We start from the raw sequence: 15,355 nt of genomic DNA on the forward strand, positions 1-15,355 counted from the left end.
CGCTTGCAGCAGCTCTTTCTAAAAAGCAGATATATCTGAGGGAGCCAATCCATGGGTTGAAGACCATTGTTCTGATGCTGCCACTGTGGTAGCTGTAAGGTAAAGTGAAATACAACTTTTAAGAAGTGTCTGTGTCAAGGTCTTGTGCTGCCTCCTGTGAACCTTTGGCCAGGAATCCACATAAGCGATGCAATGCACATAAATATTTGGGAAAGGTTCCCGTTCTGGGAGCAAGAGGGGCTCTTCCCCTCGCCTTGCGGTGGTTTGCTAAATCCCTGCTGGTGTGCTTGTTTTTTAGACAGCCCGGAGGAGGATGCACGGGGCAAACACGGCAGCTGGGGTGGTACGATGTACCTATGCCCACAGCTGCTGTTGCCAGGAGACCGAGTAGCAAGCTTGGATCGGGAGGAGGAGAGAGAGCGAGAGTAGGGAGTGGGCTGCCGAGGCTGGAGCAAGAGCGGCAGCGGGGAGCTCTGGGTAAGGAGCGTGCTGCTGCTGCTACGTTAAGCCGCTGCTGTTGCTTTAGGAAGGAGTGAGAGGAAGCAGCGCTGCGGCTCGGAAGGGGGCTCCGATTGCAGCCATGCTGAATCACAGACGCTGATTAATTCTCCCAGCTTGCTGGCCCCGGCTCCGGGCGGACAGAGGGAGGACTGGGAGTCCGAAGGGTGCATGCGGAGTTCAAGCTGCCCTCCAGCCGCTCACAATGGACGACGACAGGTTTGTGTTGACCGCGAAGCATGCGTGTGTGTGTCGGCGCCTTTGTGTTTGCGTGGAGGGGACGGCAGGGCATTCCGAGCTTGCTGCCGCCGAGGAAGACAGCTTGGCCGGGTTCATTAGCATCCCGCCGAAGTTAACTGTCACCTTTCCGACCACCCGGGTTATTATTGACGTGTCTTTCCCAGTCTCTGTCCGCGGCCGCACCCCGCCCTCCCCGGTCCAGCCCCCTGCTCCCGAGGAGGCTGTCATGCTGGGCTCCTCTCCCTGCGTGCGGCTTTCCAAGGGCTCCTTCGCCAGGGGAACCCCATTCTCATCATCACTTCTGCAGATCGCCCCTCTACTTCCTGTCTCCGATGGCCTCTGCTTTAAAGTCTCTCCCTCCTTCCGTTTCCCTCTCTCTCTGTTTTTACGATTGAAAGCCCTTCGGCTGGCTGCTGACCCGGGGCTCCCTGCACTTGTTTGTAGCTCAGATGGAACTTCTGTTTGAAAAGCCAGCCGTTTGTGGAAATGCCGCTTTCTCGCCGGGGCGAGGCTTTGAACTTCTGGAAAGCTTATTTTTGAGTTTCCATAAAAGCAATCTGGAAGCGGAGAAGAGAGCGCTAGGCAGTGACCAGCCAGGCATCACAATGCAAGAGCAGTGATTACACTCAGGACGGCTGAGGCTAGTACGGACTTTCCTTCTCCCCTCCCTGGTCGTGGTGGAATTCACTTTCTAATCCGCAGGCACATGCCTCTTGGATCCCTTCGCACAGCCGTAGCATAGGTGAAAGGCGGACTTGTTATGGGTTTAGTGAATCTCGGAAGGGCAGGAAGTGCATGTGTGGGAGTAGCCCCAGAGGTTGCTATAGAAACACATTAGAATTTTACTAAAGTAACCCAGGGTTGATTCAGGCAATCTGCTTTCCTGGCGAAGGGTGCCAGAAAAGCTATTCTTGCACCTGGGATTTTCATGGCTGCAGCTGCTGACTGAATTATCTTGGGATTCATGGTTGGGAATATTTCAACGTTCAGGCAGTGAAGTAGCGGCAGTATGGCAGCAGCCTGTGGCTTCCTGATGTTCTCTCATCTCCATGCTCTCTCTTTGAAGATGCAGTATTTATTTTTGTTTAAAAGGCTTGTTTTCCGCCCTTCCGTCAAAATGGTACACAATGTCTCACTCCTATTTTATTGTAGTGCTATTTTGCTCACTCAGCTATGTATATATATAAACTATCTCTTCTGCGACAAGTGTAAAGGTGGGCTTTAAAGGAGAAATTCCGTAATCTGGGTGATCTCACGGGGGGGGGGGGCGTGGCGGCAACTGGTTGTGGAGCTTGCTGTAAGAGGTTCAGCCAGTAGGGCATACAAAGCAGGACTTTTGATGATGGTCTTAACTGCAGGGCTTCAGGTAAAGAGGAACTGGAAGAGGATGTCTTTCAGATATCTTGGCCTAGGACCATATAAGGCTTCATAGGTTGTAACTAGCCTGTTGAGCTGTGCTTGGAAGAAAATAGGGAACCAAGGAAACTGCTAAAAAATTGGCATGTTAAACAGGTACCTGCAAACAACTACATTGTGGTGTTTTGCACCAAGTGAAATTTATAAACAGTCTGTAAAAGCCTCCCCTCATGGAGCACATTGCAGTAGTCTATCCTAGATATAATTAGATATGGATAACCATGGCCAAATTATTTGTCTTGGGGTAACTTATGGTAGGGTTTGATATAATTGGGCTGTTGCCGTGATCCATCACGTGGTGTACTGTTCTCCCATGATAATCCATATTAATCCTTGATAATCTGTTATGTACATATAAACTCTGAAGAAGTGTGCTTGCAAATGAAGTTTATACCCAGAATTAAACTTTGTTGGTTTTAAAAGTGTCACTGGATTCAGACTTTCTTCTGCAGCTTGAGATCAACATGGCTACCCACCTTAATATAGCGGTACAAAGAAAGTGAATCTGCAGTTCAGTGGTGAAGTCAAAGTACTATTTCCACTTTCTCTTAGATTCTTTTTCTGGTGGCTGATTTCAGATCTTTTAAATCTTAATTGGCTCATGCTGGCAGTTTCCATGGCACTTAAACTAACAAGAATGTAAAACATTTACAGATCCATTGTGAGGCTATTACATATGCATCCTTTAAAGCAAGGGAAAAGGGAGAAAAATCAGTGACCTGAAACTTATGATGGATGACAAGGCAAACAATAACAGTACTGATACGCTGTAAAGTAGCCTTGCCTTTTGGACTGTGTTGTTCACTTACCATTTCTGTGATACAGAACTAAGGTGATTTTGTTTTCCCTACATATACATTGTAGTTGGAGGTCACATCAGTGTTTCCTGTTAGACAAAGTACAAATGTTTTTTTGTTTTGTTTTGTGGCTTGTGACTTCATTGTGTTAGGGCTAAAACTGTTTGAAGCAGTGACCAAAACAAACACCCAACAGTTTTGCTGCTCTGAAAACAGGATATACTGACTACTTCCTTTTCACATTGCGAACCAAAGTAATGTGAGAAGGCGGGGTCTGGTGGAGGGAGAAACTTTAAGGATTTTCTTCACATGGCAGAAGTAGGAAGACAAGGCAGAAGGTAATCCGTCTTGCAGCAGTCATTGGTTATAGTCAGGTGATTTGAAGGAGCTCTGCTTCCAGTGTAATGTTTAACTTTATGATGTTTATGTGGAAATAGTTCCCATAAAAATTTGTGGGACCTATCTCCCCCCCCCCCATTTAAAACACTTTTGGTGTGGGTAACAACATATTACAACATCATTGAACAACATTTAAAATCTTGGCAATCAGACCTGAGCAATTAAAACATCATTATAGATATATTAAAAACACAAAAGAAGGTGAGGGCAGAGAAAGTAAATGTGACTGTCTTTAAAAAGAAAAGAAAAGGTGAAAGCCTTTCCTGCACACCTTGTAGAACTCTAAACCATAATGAGAATGAATGTGTCTTCCAAGAGAGGGCATTCCATTATGAGCATCACCACAGGTTCCAATCTTACCACAAGCTTTACCTTGATTCTTCCACCAGACTATTTGGGTTTCTGAAGGTTAGCACAAACATGCTTAGTTGAGTATATTTGTTAATAGGCAGCCACCGTAGATGAGTCGGAGGATTGGGATCAGGGATCACATTTAATAAGAGAGCTTTCTGTTACTAGAAACACATACACACATGTCCCAAGACACGTATATATTCAGCAGTGGAGAATTGCTTTGTAAGTAGTTTAGTAATGTAGCAAAATGGATTGTTTGCCAACATTTATGACGTAATTACACCCTTTAGAACTCAAGGCAGTCAACAAGTAGTTGTAGTGAAATCTTTATTGGAAGGGAAATAACAAATATATCTAGCACACTAGCATTCGAGGGGATAGGAAAATAAAGGGGGAAGAGAGTTGCAGTAGGTATATTTATCGTCCTGTAGAGAAGAGAGGTCAGAGAATGAGTCAACATGGCCAGCGCATAGGGTGATCTGAATGGGTCCCGAATCAGAAGAACACTTTGACTTTTGCAAAGTCAGAGTTTTTATAGGTTTTGGGGGAGAGGGGGTTATACTGAGCTCATGATGGGGGTGTGATGGGAGTATGGTGCACACATGATGGAATTTTCCATGGGTCGGAAGTTGAGAAATGGCCTAGGCGGGTCTGGAGATGGGTGTTAATGTATCCATACAAAAGGACTTATCATGTCAATGGGTATATCTATGGAGGTAGTTAAAGGAAATTGTCTAGGAGCTCCTAGGCAAACACAGTTCTGCCAGCCACTTAATCATCAATACAGTGGGGGAGAGCAAGGATATCGATGTGTGTCTCAAGCTGCAACTGTCATGTCGAACCTGTGTCTGAGAAGAAGATGGAGTCTGGCCCAGCAGGTTTTTGGCAGTGCCTGTCTTGGACACAAGCCTAGACTATTAAGGGGTGCCACTGGTTATTGGGGACAGTATGCCATACCGTAAGATATGGTCCTACCAAGCCCATTGCTTAAAATCCAGTGGATGATGAACGATGAACATGGAATTTGTGAAAACTGAAAGTATAAAAAGTACTAGAAGGTAAGAGGATAATCAAACCCTTAGCGGACTTAAAACTTTGGGATGGAAATATTTTGAGGGCTTCTGGATTACTGAGGTAATTTCCTGCTGTCTTCTAAACTGTCAGAGAGAGGCAGATCTCTGCTCCTGTGTTTGGAGTTAAAAACAACAGATTTAGTGTCTGTGCAGTACCATGGGACATTTGTAAGTATAGGCTAAGATCCTGAGAATACTTATGAAGAAGTTGTAATTCTGAGTAAACATGCCCAGGTTTTTCCTGTTGCACAAGTTTGTGAGAAATTAATGGCAGTGCAGCCAGGAAATGGATTGGAAGAGGAGGTGGGATGAACTGAAGAGATGCATTCTTCTACTTTCAGGTAGTAACCTGGAGATGGAAAAAGGGTTTTAGAATCTCCAGGACACTATGCATCCTCACTTTGGAACCTGAGATCAGGACTCTTGGTTTTTCTGTGCTGTGCGGTGTTGTTAACATAACATACATAATAATAGTGATAGCATTTATGTAGCTCTGCAAAGTGTTCAGAACACTTCAGAAACATTCTTGTATTCCTTTGCAGGAGCTCTGAAAGGTAGGCTATTATTATTATTATTATTATTATTATTAATTATCCTCCTCCTCTAATTGTGCACCATAGGGCAGGGACAGGTGAGTTCAACTGAAGGGAAGTGGCTTGTCTAATCGTTCATGGTAGAGATTCAAACCAAGGATTTCCTGGTTCATAGCTTAGTCTCTTAGGTACAATATTCCCCCAACCCTTTGGTGGCTCTTTACAGAATAATGTAAGTAAAAAAGAGGCTTGTAATTTCTTGGCAGGGACCAACCTTGCCAGTGGAAGTGAGAGAGAGGGAAGATGAGAAAGGTTTACAAGGCCTGGATCACTTGAATTACCAAATACTTCCAGTTTCCCAAGGTGTTGTAGGAACTACTCTTGGTACATTATAGACAGTGGCACCTGTGGCATGACAACCTTTGGTCCTATGAAGCTAAGAAGAAACTGGCACATTTTTTCTAGGCAAAGAGTTTGCTTTGTTCTAACCAGTAACATACAGCTTGTTATGGGCAGGCAGGCTGGTAAGCATTACTGCTTTGTGCTGCTTGATGTTAGTTAATCAGAGAGAGGCTTCATTGCTTTCCAAGGGAAGCTTTCTGACTACAGATCTCTCCCTAGTGAGTATTTTCATTGTGTTCAAGTTATACATGTGGTGTAGTAGCAAGCTTGAGTGTCTCTGCTTTGCATTTTTTAGTTTTGTCCATTGCAAATAGTAGGTAAATGAATGAGATTAAGATACATTAAACCAGATTTATAGGGAGAGGGGGTTGGAGCCATGATATGTATGTTAACTACATCTGCTGACCAGAAACAAAGCTGAGGCCAAAAGAAAAGTTCATTAGTAATCTCTCATTATCTAGAAAATGAGTTACTCCGATCTTCTTTATTCTCATGTGACATGAACAGAACAGGATTGTTTTGCATGTCAAAACTAGCTGCAAAGCCTGTTCCTAAGAATGGGCTTTGAAAGGGTCCCCTCCCTTGGCCCCTGGTCAGGCAGCTTAAGGTGGCTTTGGGCCACAGCTCGCAGCCAGATCAAGTGGGGCGGGTGGGGGCTGGGCAGCTTGTTAGCAGGGCCAGGACAGAGCTCCTTAGCAGGCAGTCAGCAGGCCGGAAGGCCCTAGTTAGCAAGCCAAGACCCTTTGCCCAGGGCCCTTTCCCCTTACCTGATGCTGGCTTCTGGCACTGAGGCACATCTGAGAGCAAAGAGGCTAGAGTCCAGGGACAGAGGGCGGGAGCTGCAGGGGCAAGGCCAATCAGGGTGCAGCCAGCTGCATCCTGATTGGTCCTATTCCAACTTGGACAGCTGGACACGTTCCACCCCCAGGCTGTTTCACAAATATATAGAGGCACAACAATGGATAAGGATGGAACAGTTATTTTGTATTAGATGATACAATAGAAAGGGCTTCACTTTTAATTGGGCTTCTTGATGTTAGCTGGTATTAATTTACTTAAAACGTGTACCATTTAACAATTTCTCTATAAACTTATGGTTATTTTAGAAAAATAATAATGGTGGACGAGAGAGACTGCCAGGATATGGTCTATGTATCCATGTTTCCAAGCACAGTATATGCAGGGAATTAGAGAGAAGTTTGTTGATTTGAGTATTTTTAAAAGTGGAAGAAATAAAATCGACTAAAATAATTTCTGAGTGCAACAATATTAATTGTATTTCTGATTTAAGAATTCTTGTATTTTTTGATGGTTGAATAACTCTAGACCAGTGATCCCCAACCTTTTTATTACCGGGGACCGGTCAACGATTGACAATTTTACTGAGGCCCGGACGGGGGTAGACTTTTGCCGAGGGACGTCACCGCTGCCTGAGTCCTTGCTCCACTTGTTTTCCCGCTGTCCACTGGGGGGCGCTGCCAGCAGCAGCTGCACAGTGCCATGCCGAGGGGAACCCCATCCATGGCAGCTGACGGAGAGCACCAAAGGTAAGCCGGCAGCAGAGTGGCAGGGCAGCCCCCGACGCAGCAGCCAGGAAGGAGGATGAGGAGGAGTCGCGGATCGGTACAAACCGATCTGCGAACTGGCACCAGTCGCCGGACCGGGGGTTGGGGACCACTGCTCTAGACTACTGGCTAGAAGTGCTGAAGGAAAAAAAATAGTCCTGCTAATGTAAAGGCTGACTAAGCTCATATAGATACCCTCAGTGAATATTATTTCCATCCCAAGAATTTTGCTCTTTCTGACAACATTATGGAACTGCAAATATAACAGATAATGACATGGTTGTTTCTTGTTGGTATTCCTTTGGCAATTTGCCCAAATGACTACTCAGGTGATGAACTTTGAATACATTGTTGCATACATTGCCAAAAGTCAAAATGAGAAATCAGATGAGTAGCCCTAATGACCTCAGCATTAACAGCTGTGATGATGTGCACACATATGTTATCATACTGAGTTTGCACTACATAGTTTGTACCGTAATCTGTGATGCTGACCTAGATATGAATACAGACATGTGCATTAGCAATTTATTCTTTTGACAGGAACAGTTTCCAGAACACCTACATCTATTTATGTTGAATCAGTTACTGGAAAAAAGACCTGAACCTATAGAAGAGTAATCCAGTGAGGTTTCAGCATGTATTTCTCTGATTCCAGCCCCATGTGGATTAAGTGGGGTGGGGTGGGGAATCTGTCTGTTCCTTAGAAATTGTCCCCCAAGTAAGCAGTCTTGTGAGTGCTACACAGGATAGTGCCTGTTCGTCATTGGTGAAATCTATTCAGTTGATCTACCTTGTGAAAGTTGCACTTCCATCTCTTCACTTGCTGACATGTTATCATTGTTGTGGCTATACATCAGTTCAAGGTACTATTTGCTATTTGTTTAACCACTGCTTGAGCTCCCTTCTGCTTGATGTTGATAGTAAGTTAATGTGTCTTTGAAATTTTTGAAAGCTCATGTTATATTTCAGTGTGATCTTTAGTTTTATTCCACAAATGGCCCAGTTCTGCGACTAGCACATGCAAGAAAGAGTAATGAGGCGTTGTTGTTTCCTTGCAACATTTTCATGGGAATGCCATGAACAGTTGTGTTTAAAGTAATACTGGGATGAATATTCTTCAGGTTTGATTTTTGTAGTGACAGTAGTGGTTCTGTCCTGCTTTTTTTTAAACAAATATTTTTTTGCATCCATTTTTTCTGTTTCGACCCTCCCTTTCCTATGCTGATGGTTTGGCAGTCACTTTTCTCTTCAAAAGCTCTATCTCTTGATGGACAGCTGCCCCAGTCCCACCCCAGAATAATTTGCCAGTTGTTTGGAAGCAGTGATGGTCTGTCTCAAGTAAAGTTGTTTGAAACTCAATACTTCTAAGATGAAGGTTCTTGTGGCTGGGTAGAAAGGGTCTGGAGGAGGAAGCGTGCTTGTCCAGCCTGGATGGTGTGCATCTAAAGACCTTGCACACAGTCAGGAATTTGGGTGTGATCCTGGACCCTTCTGTCTATAGAGGTCCAGGTCATGAAAAGTAGCTCAGCTGGTGTTTTCCATCTATGCCAAACGAGGCTACTAGCATCCTTTCTGTCCCCAGTGATCTATGCAGCAGTCATCTCCAGATTAGATTGCTGTAACTCAGTGTATGCGAGCCTTCCCCTGTCCTTGACCCAGAAACTACAGCTGGTACAAAAAATGGCTGCCAAGGTTTTAGCTGGAACACTGTAGTGACCCCACATTCAGCCTGTGCTGAAGCAGCTGCATTGGTTGCCAGTTAAGTTCCGGATCAAGTTCAAGGTTCTGGTTCTGGTTTTGTCCTGTAAGGCCATCCATGGTCTGGGCCCAGTGTATCTGGTAAAGGTATCCCCTGTGCAAGCACCGAGTCATGTCTGACCCTTGGGGTGACGCCCTCTAGCGTTTTCATGGCAGACTCAATATGGGGTGGTTTGCCAGTGCCTTCCCCAGTCATTACCGTTTACCCCCCAGCAAGCTGGGTACTCATTTTACCGACCTCGGAAGGATGGAAGGCTGAGTCAACCTTGAGCCGGCTGCTGGGATCGAACTCCCAGCCTCATGGGCAAAGCTTTCAGACGGCTGCCTTACCACTCTGCGCCACAAGAGGCGTATCAGTGTATCTGAGGGACTGTCCCCTGACTCCATATGCCCCTGACTCCATATGCCCCTGACAGAGAGCTTTGCTCTGCAAATACCTACAGGTTGGTGATTTCCTGGCCTGCATGAGGTTTGCCTGGCCTCAGCCAGGGCCTTCTTGGCCCCGGCTCCTTCCTTGTGGAATGAGCTCCCAGAAGAGCTGCGGGCCCTGCAGCAACAAATGGAGTTCTGCAGGGCCTGCAAAATGGAGCTTTTCTGCCAGGCTTTTGGCTGAGGCCAGGCTGAGGTGTCATTGTAAGCTCCTCCTTTTCTAATGCTTCCCCAACTCCCCATCTGAGTAGCATCCTCATCTGTTGGGTGTTGGCAGCTGGGGGTGGGGGTCAAGTGGGTGAGGAAAGTTGTTATTGTTTTTAATGTATTATATCTTGCAGTTTTAACCCTGTATTTTAGAATTTTTATGCTAGCCGCTGGGAGCGGCAGCTTATAAATATACTGAAATAAATAAATAAATAATTTAGACCTATCAAGGATTGCATATTTGACACAAGATGATGCCAGTCATGTATGCTGACATTGCTAAAGATGCATGAATGTCATGCTTCTTATAAATTAATTTCTGCAGGTCTGATTTTTTCTGAGCCCTTTCACAATGATCTTTGAAATTACTGGGAGGTAGGATTCCTTTCAGTTCTGGCAAACACTTTCATGAAATTGCTCCTTCTTCAGTTCCAGTTCAGTTTTAATTTGAATTTCTTTCCAGTGCCAGAGGCCAGCCACAGTTGCTCAGTGGGAGTCTGCAGAACAAATGAAATGTCAGGCAGGGACTGTAACATTAGAACAGTTGGTTCTGATCAGGATTCTCAAGCAGCAGCCTGTAGGATGCAGCATTTCATACATGGGCAACTATTTTTGAGTTTCTTTCTTCATGGTTGTGTGGAACAACTGTCTTCATGTCAAAGTGACTGATGGGAATAACTAGCTTTCCACATGCGGTATGGGAGATAATTGGAGCTATGATATCAAGGAAGTTAACAGTCTGCTCTGATTTTTTTCCCACCAGATTTTCAGAAATGGTCAATTTGTAGGCAGCTGTATTGGCTGAGTCGCTTTAAATCTCACACCTATGCCTCACTTCTCTCATGTTCTTCAGGTTGGTTTTGTGATAACCTACTTCAAACAGTGTCAATTCATTGGACTACTGCATCCTGTTTCACTGCACTTGGCAAGAAACCAACTTGTTATACCTGCTGACGCATTTGAGAACCCATGTCCAGCCTATGCTGAGGCAGCTGTGCTGGTTACCCATTGGCTTCAAGGCTCAAGCTCAAGGCTTCAGTTCTTAACTTTAAGGCCATCTGCGGCCTGGACCTGTAAGACAGAGCTCTTCCTCCAGGCATTTGGTTGAGGCTAGGCCTGGAAGATTGGGTCCCTTCCTATAGAGGCCCTGTGGGGACACTGCCTTTGATATCTGGGCATAGTCTCTCTCCTGATGATGAGGGTGGCTATTGGGGATGGTTTGGGGGAGGGGTGGATTTTTAGATTATTTCCCCCCATTTTGGTTATTGTTATTGTTGAGGGGCCATACTGTATTTGTATAATGTCACTAGGGGACAAAGCCCGTTGTGCGCTGGAGCCCAGTGGTTGGAAGAGGAAGGGGAGGAGTTGTCCAGTCTATATGGGCATGGGGTTGAATGTGTGTGTTGTGTGGGAGGTTGTGGTGGCATGGTGACAAATGAGGGCATGGGTCTGGAGAGATGGCTGTCAAGAACCTGTGGTTTTAAATGTTCGTTGAATGTGGGAGAGGACTGACCTTTGGGAATTGTGGCAGTGTGGTTACAGATGAGCTTTCCAGAGCCATGTCTTCAGATACGTGAAGGGAAAATCACACTGGAAACTCTTTTTAGTGGGAGATTACATGGCAACCAATTCCTCCCAGTTCTGCATTCAACCTCATTTCCCTTCTTGTGTGAATTAGGCCACAGACACGGAAATGTCCCCGTGCCCTAATCCACATGGGGTAGTCACAGTACACAGGTGTCCACCCTGCTGCTCCTTTCTCCATATTTTTTATTGCTGGTAAAATGTTATGTGCCTACATGCTCCTTTCATGGTTGCTCCTTAGAAGAAGAAGAGTTGAATTTTTGTACCCTGCTGTTTAATAGCCAAAGGAGTCTCAAAGCAGTTTACAAAAACCTTTTCACTTTTTCCCCACAATAGACAACCTGTGAGGGATGTGAGGCTGTGAGAGGTCTGAGAGAACTGGGAATGGGCCACAGTTACCCAACAGGATCCAGGTGTCTCAAAGCATTTTAGTTGCCTTCCCTTCCTCTCCCCATAGCAAATTACCTGTGAGGGAGGTGGGATAGAGCGTCTCACTTGGAAGCTGGCAACCCTAAGAGGAGGTCTCTCTGTGCACAGCAGTCTTGACCCAAGTCAGGTTTATGTACACCTAGGTAGTGTGGAATTCCAGAACATGAACCTACACCAATCTGGCAAACTTACCTCCTCTGCAATGTTTTATTGACCTGAAATAGGTCAGGGGGTGCTAGGTGGCTTTTGGGATCCCACTTCCAGACTTCAAGGAATATGTTCATACCAGGGACAGCCAACCTCCAGGTGGGGCCTGGAGATCTCCTGGAATTGCTGCTCATATCCAGACTATAAAGATCAGCGCCCCAGGCAAAAATGGCTGCTTTAGAGCAGTGGTCCCCAACCAGCGGCCCGCGGCCCGATGCCGGGCCGTGAAGGCCTTGGCGCCAGGCCGCGGCTCCTTCTTCCCTCCCCCCCGAAGCGAGAAGCTCGCCAGGCTGCGAGCAAATCAGCCGCCAAAGTTGCCGATTATCTCGCGGCCCGGCCAGCTTCTTGTTTCGGGAGGGGGAGGAAGAGTAGCTTGCCGAGCCGCAAACTAATCAGCCGCTTTGGCGGCTGATTTGCTGGCGGCCCGGAGGGGCCGGGAGGGGGAGCCGCGGCCGCCGGCATGGCAGTGGTGCAAACGTGCATGTGCGGACTGCCGCGCACACACGTTTGCAGCAGTCTGCGCACGCGCGTTTGTGCTGGGGCTGCCGCGCGTGCGCGGGCCCCCGACCGCCCTCTCCCCCCACTCCAGAGCAGCGGTCTGTGGCACCCAAAAGGTTGCGGACCGCTGCTTTAGAGAGGTGAGTGTGTAGCATCGTATCTCACTGAGGTTTAGGGATGCCAGCCTCCAGATGGGGTCTGAGAATCCCATGGAAGTACACCTCATCTCCAGGAAGTCAGGCTGAAGAGAAAGCTCTTTCCTCTCACACACATCCCAGAACCCCCTTGGTTGCTTGCCTAGTGATGGCTGCCTTTCTGAAGCCTGAGGCATACTGCTGGCAATTGCAATCTCTGTTGTTGTCCGCAAGGCTAAGTCATTGCCTAATAAAAGTGGATCACCTAGTTTCCCCCAAAGTCTCACTGTCTACTTTCCTGTAAAGCTAACTCCACATGAAATTCTGGGCCACTTATGCCTTTGAGTTCACAGGAACTTCCTGGTAAATACTGTGTTTTATTTACCAGGGGAAGCTTGAAAAAAGTAACTTTAGTTCCCATGTCTCTTCAGCCATTTACTTGTTCACTATTTACAGTTTCAGGCTGTAAATATTCTTTATTTAGATCTTCCTGCAGTTTCTAGACTTGCAGGACCGATGCTTGTCTGTCTGTGCCCCAAAATACGAACAATTGCTGGTAAGGGCAGGCCAAAGCCCATAGCCCAGGAGGGACACACCTCCACCACTCCCCCCCCTCACCACAGCCTGCAAGCTTCTACCATTGTCTATAGATCGCTCTGCAGGCAAAAATGGTTATTTTGAAGGGTTTTGGTTCTCTGAGGCATTGTACGATTTTGAAGTCCCACCTCCAAACCTCCAGGAACATTTCCGACTCAGGGTTAGCCAACCTCCAGGTGGGGCCTGGAGAGCTCCTGGAATTGCAACTCATATGCAGAGGATAAAGATCAGTTCCCCAGGCAGAAAGGGCTGCTTTGGAGTTTGTACAGGGTTGTTGTAGAGAAGAAACATGTAAGGCCTCCCATACAGGTTGTTGTTGAGTTGAAACACTTGAGGCCTTTTGCACAGGGTCGTTGTGCAGATGAAACAGGAGACAAAAGATCCTCCGCAACAGCATCCAGTTTTGTCTGCACAACGACCCTGTGCAGTAGGCCTCAAATCTGCAGAGAGTCACAAAGAAGAAAAACACATGGCTTGGCTGTTTCTTCCCTCCAGCAGCTAGGCCGGCTAGAGCAGTATTTTAAGTGAAAAGGGGCTTTTCTGTGGCCTCCCTGTCAGCCAACTGTATGGCAGAAGGGGAAAGCTTTCCCCGCTCAAAAGGAAGCACAAATATGCCCACAGACTCCTCTGCATTGCTCTTGGGGCTGTTAGAGGCTCCTTCACAGCAGGCCTGAAAGGGGGGGGGGGAGTTAGCTGCCTTCTCTCTCTCTCTCACACACACACTCACCCCCCATACCCACTGTTAAATTTGGGCAGGCAGGGTAGGCGCAGGAGCCCCAAGGCAGGCAGCGGGGGTTGGTGCTGCCTTCTCTCTGTCTCTGTCTGTCTCTCTCACCCCCCCCCCCAGCCATACTGGTTCAGGCAGTTCCTTTGCCCCCCCCCCGAAGGGCTCAAGGCCTGCGCCAGCCTAGCCAAACCTCTGAGGCTTGGCCAGGTTGGGGCAGGCAGGTACCTCTGCCTGCTGTCCCTGGGAGGCTCCCAGAAGCCCATCTCCATCCCCGGCAACATCCAACAGTGAAATGAAGGTGGGGGCGGGCCTGAGTGGGGCTGGCCAATCAGAAGGCACACAGCAAGCTGTGGGCGTTTTGATTGGCCTCAGGGACAGGAAGTAAAGTCTGGACAGTTTCGACAGGCCCCGGACAGTCTCCACCCAGGAGGCTCTTTCTCAATTATAAGATAAGCAAAGTGTTGATATTGTGTTTTATTCTTTTATTTCATTCCCACGAGCTGGACTGGTTTCGGGAGTGGCATCTATAAATTGAAAAATAAATAAATAAATGAATAGGGTTGAGTATAATGGGTAAGACTGAAGACAGTAACTACTGAATTGATGTCAAGTAAGGTGCTATCCATTTCTATAGAGTCATCTGTAGACGACTATGCCTGACAAGAGTTCACCCTCTCTCATGAGCCTGGATGAAGCTAAGCCTTCTTCCCATAAGAAAGCCATCCTTGGCTGCCATCTCTGTTTCAGCACTTGAACCACTTGGGTCTGAAGCGAGTGGGAAGCTGAATGGCCGCAATATACTCTGGGCTGTGCATAGCAACAACAGCTACACTCATGAGTTTGTAGATAATAGAATTTAGATGCCTAGTTCTGTAATTGTCTCTCTGGAAAAAAAAGAGGCTTTGTGACTGGCAGTTGATGAATATTCCTGAGACCAGATTCAAATCATTTTAAATGGTTGCACCTGTTTGGAAGCAGCCCCTTTTCCTGCCCCCCCCCCAGCTGAGAAACAGGTCCTGGGAATTATCTGCATTTTCTTTTGTCTCTCAATAAATCTTTTCACCATACCTCTTACACTGTGTCTATCCATCCAATATATATGATTTTGACTGCCATTAGAACATCTTCCTGAATTATCACATCTCCAAGAACAATAGGTCTTCTAGACAAAGGTTACCTCAGCTGAATAAACCTAATAAAAGAAGAAGTTGGTTCTTATATGCCTCTTTTCTCTACCAGAAGGAGTCTCAAAGCACCTTACAGTCGCCTTCCCATATTTCTCCCCACAACAGACACCCTGTGAGGTGGGTGAGGCTGAGAGAGCCCTGATATCACTGCTCAGTCAGAACAGCTTTATCAGTGCTGTGGAGAGCCCAAGGGCACCCAGCTGGCTGCATGTGAAGGAGCGGGAAATCAAACCCAGCTTGCCACAGTCCTAACCGCTACACCAAACTCATTCTGCTACCTTCAGAAGTGTGGAAATTCCGTTGGATAACCATGCTCTG

General features: G+C 46.7%; 1 protein-coding gene across 4 annotated transcripts in view; it reads left to right on the top strand.

Annotated features, from left to right (window-relative positions):
• Nucleotides 1-499: 499 nt before the first annotated feature.
• The window catches only part of KLHL3 (kelch like family member 3), a 71,816-nt gene continuing 56,960 nt past the window's right edge, over nucleotides 500-15,355 (top strand). The window contains exon 1 of one of the 4 annotated variants that reach the window (XM_077326751.1): nucleotides 500-717. In XM_077326751.1, the coding sequence (XP_077182866.1) occupies nucleotides 704-717 (14 nt within the window). In that variant the 5' untranslated portion in view covers nucleotides 500-703. Of the gene's footprint in view, nucleotides 718-1,359; nucleotides 1,383-1,681; nucleotides 1,859-15,355 lie in introns of those variants that run through there. The other 3 variants (XM_077326748.1, XM_077326749.1, XM_077326750.1) reach the window with 3 other exon arrangements.

Source organism: Paroedura picta, chromosome 3 (assembly GCF_049243985.1).
Source record: "Paroedura picta isolate Pp20150507F chromosome 3, Ppicta_v3.0, whole genome shotgun sequence".
Classification (NCBI taxonomy): domain Eukaryota; kingdom Metazoa; phylum Chordata; class Lepidosauria; order Squamata; family Gekkonidae; genus Paroedura; species Paroedura picta.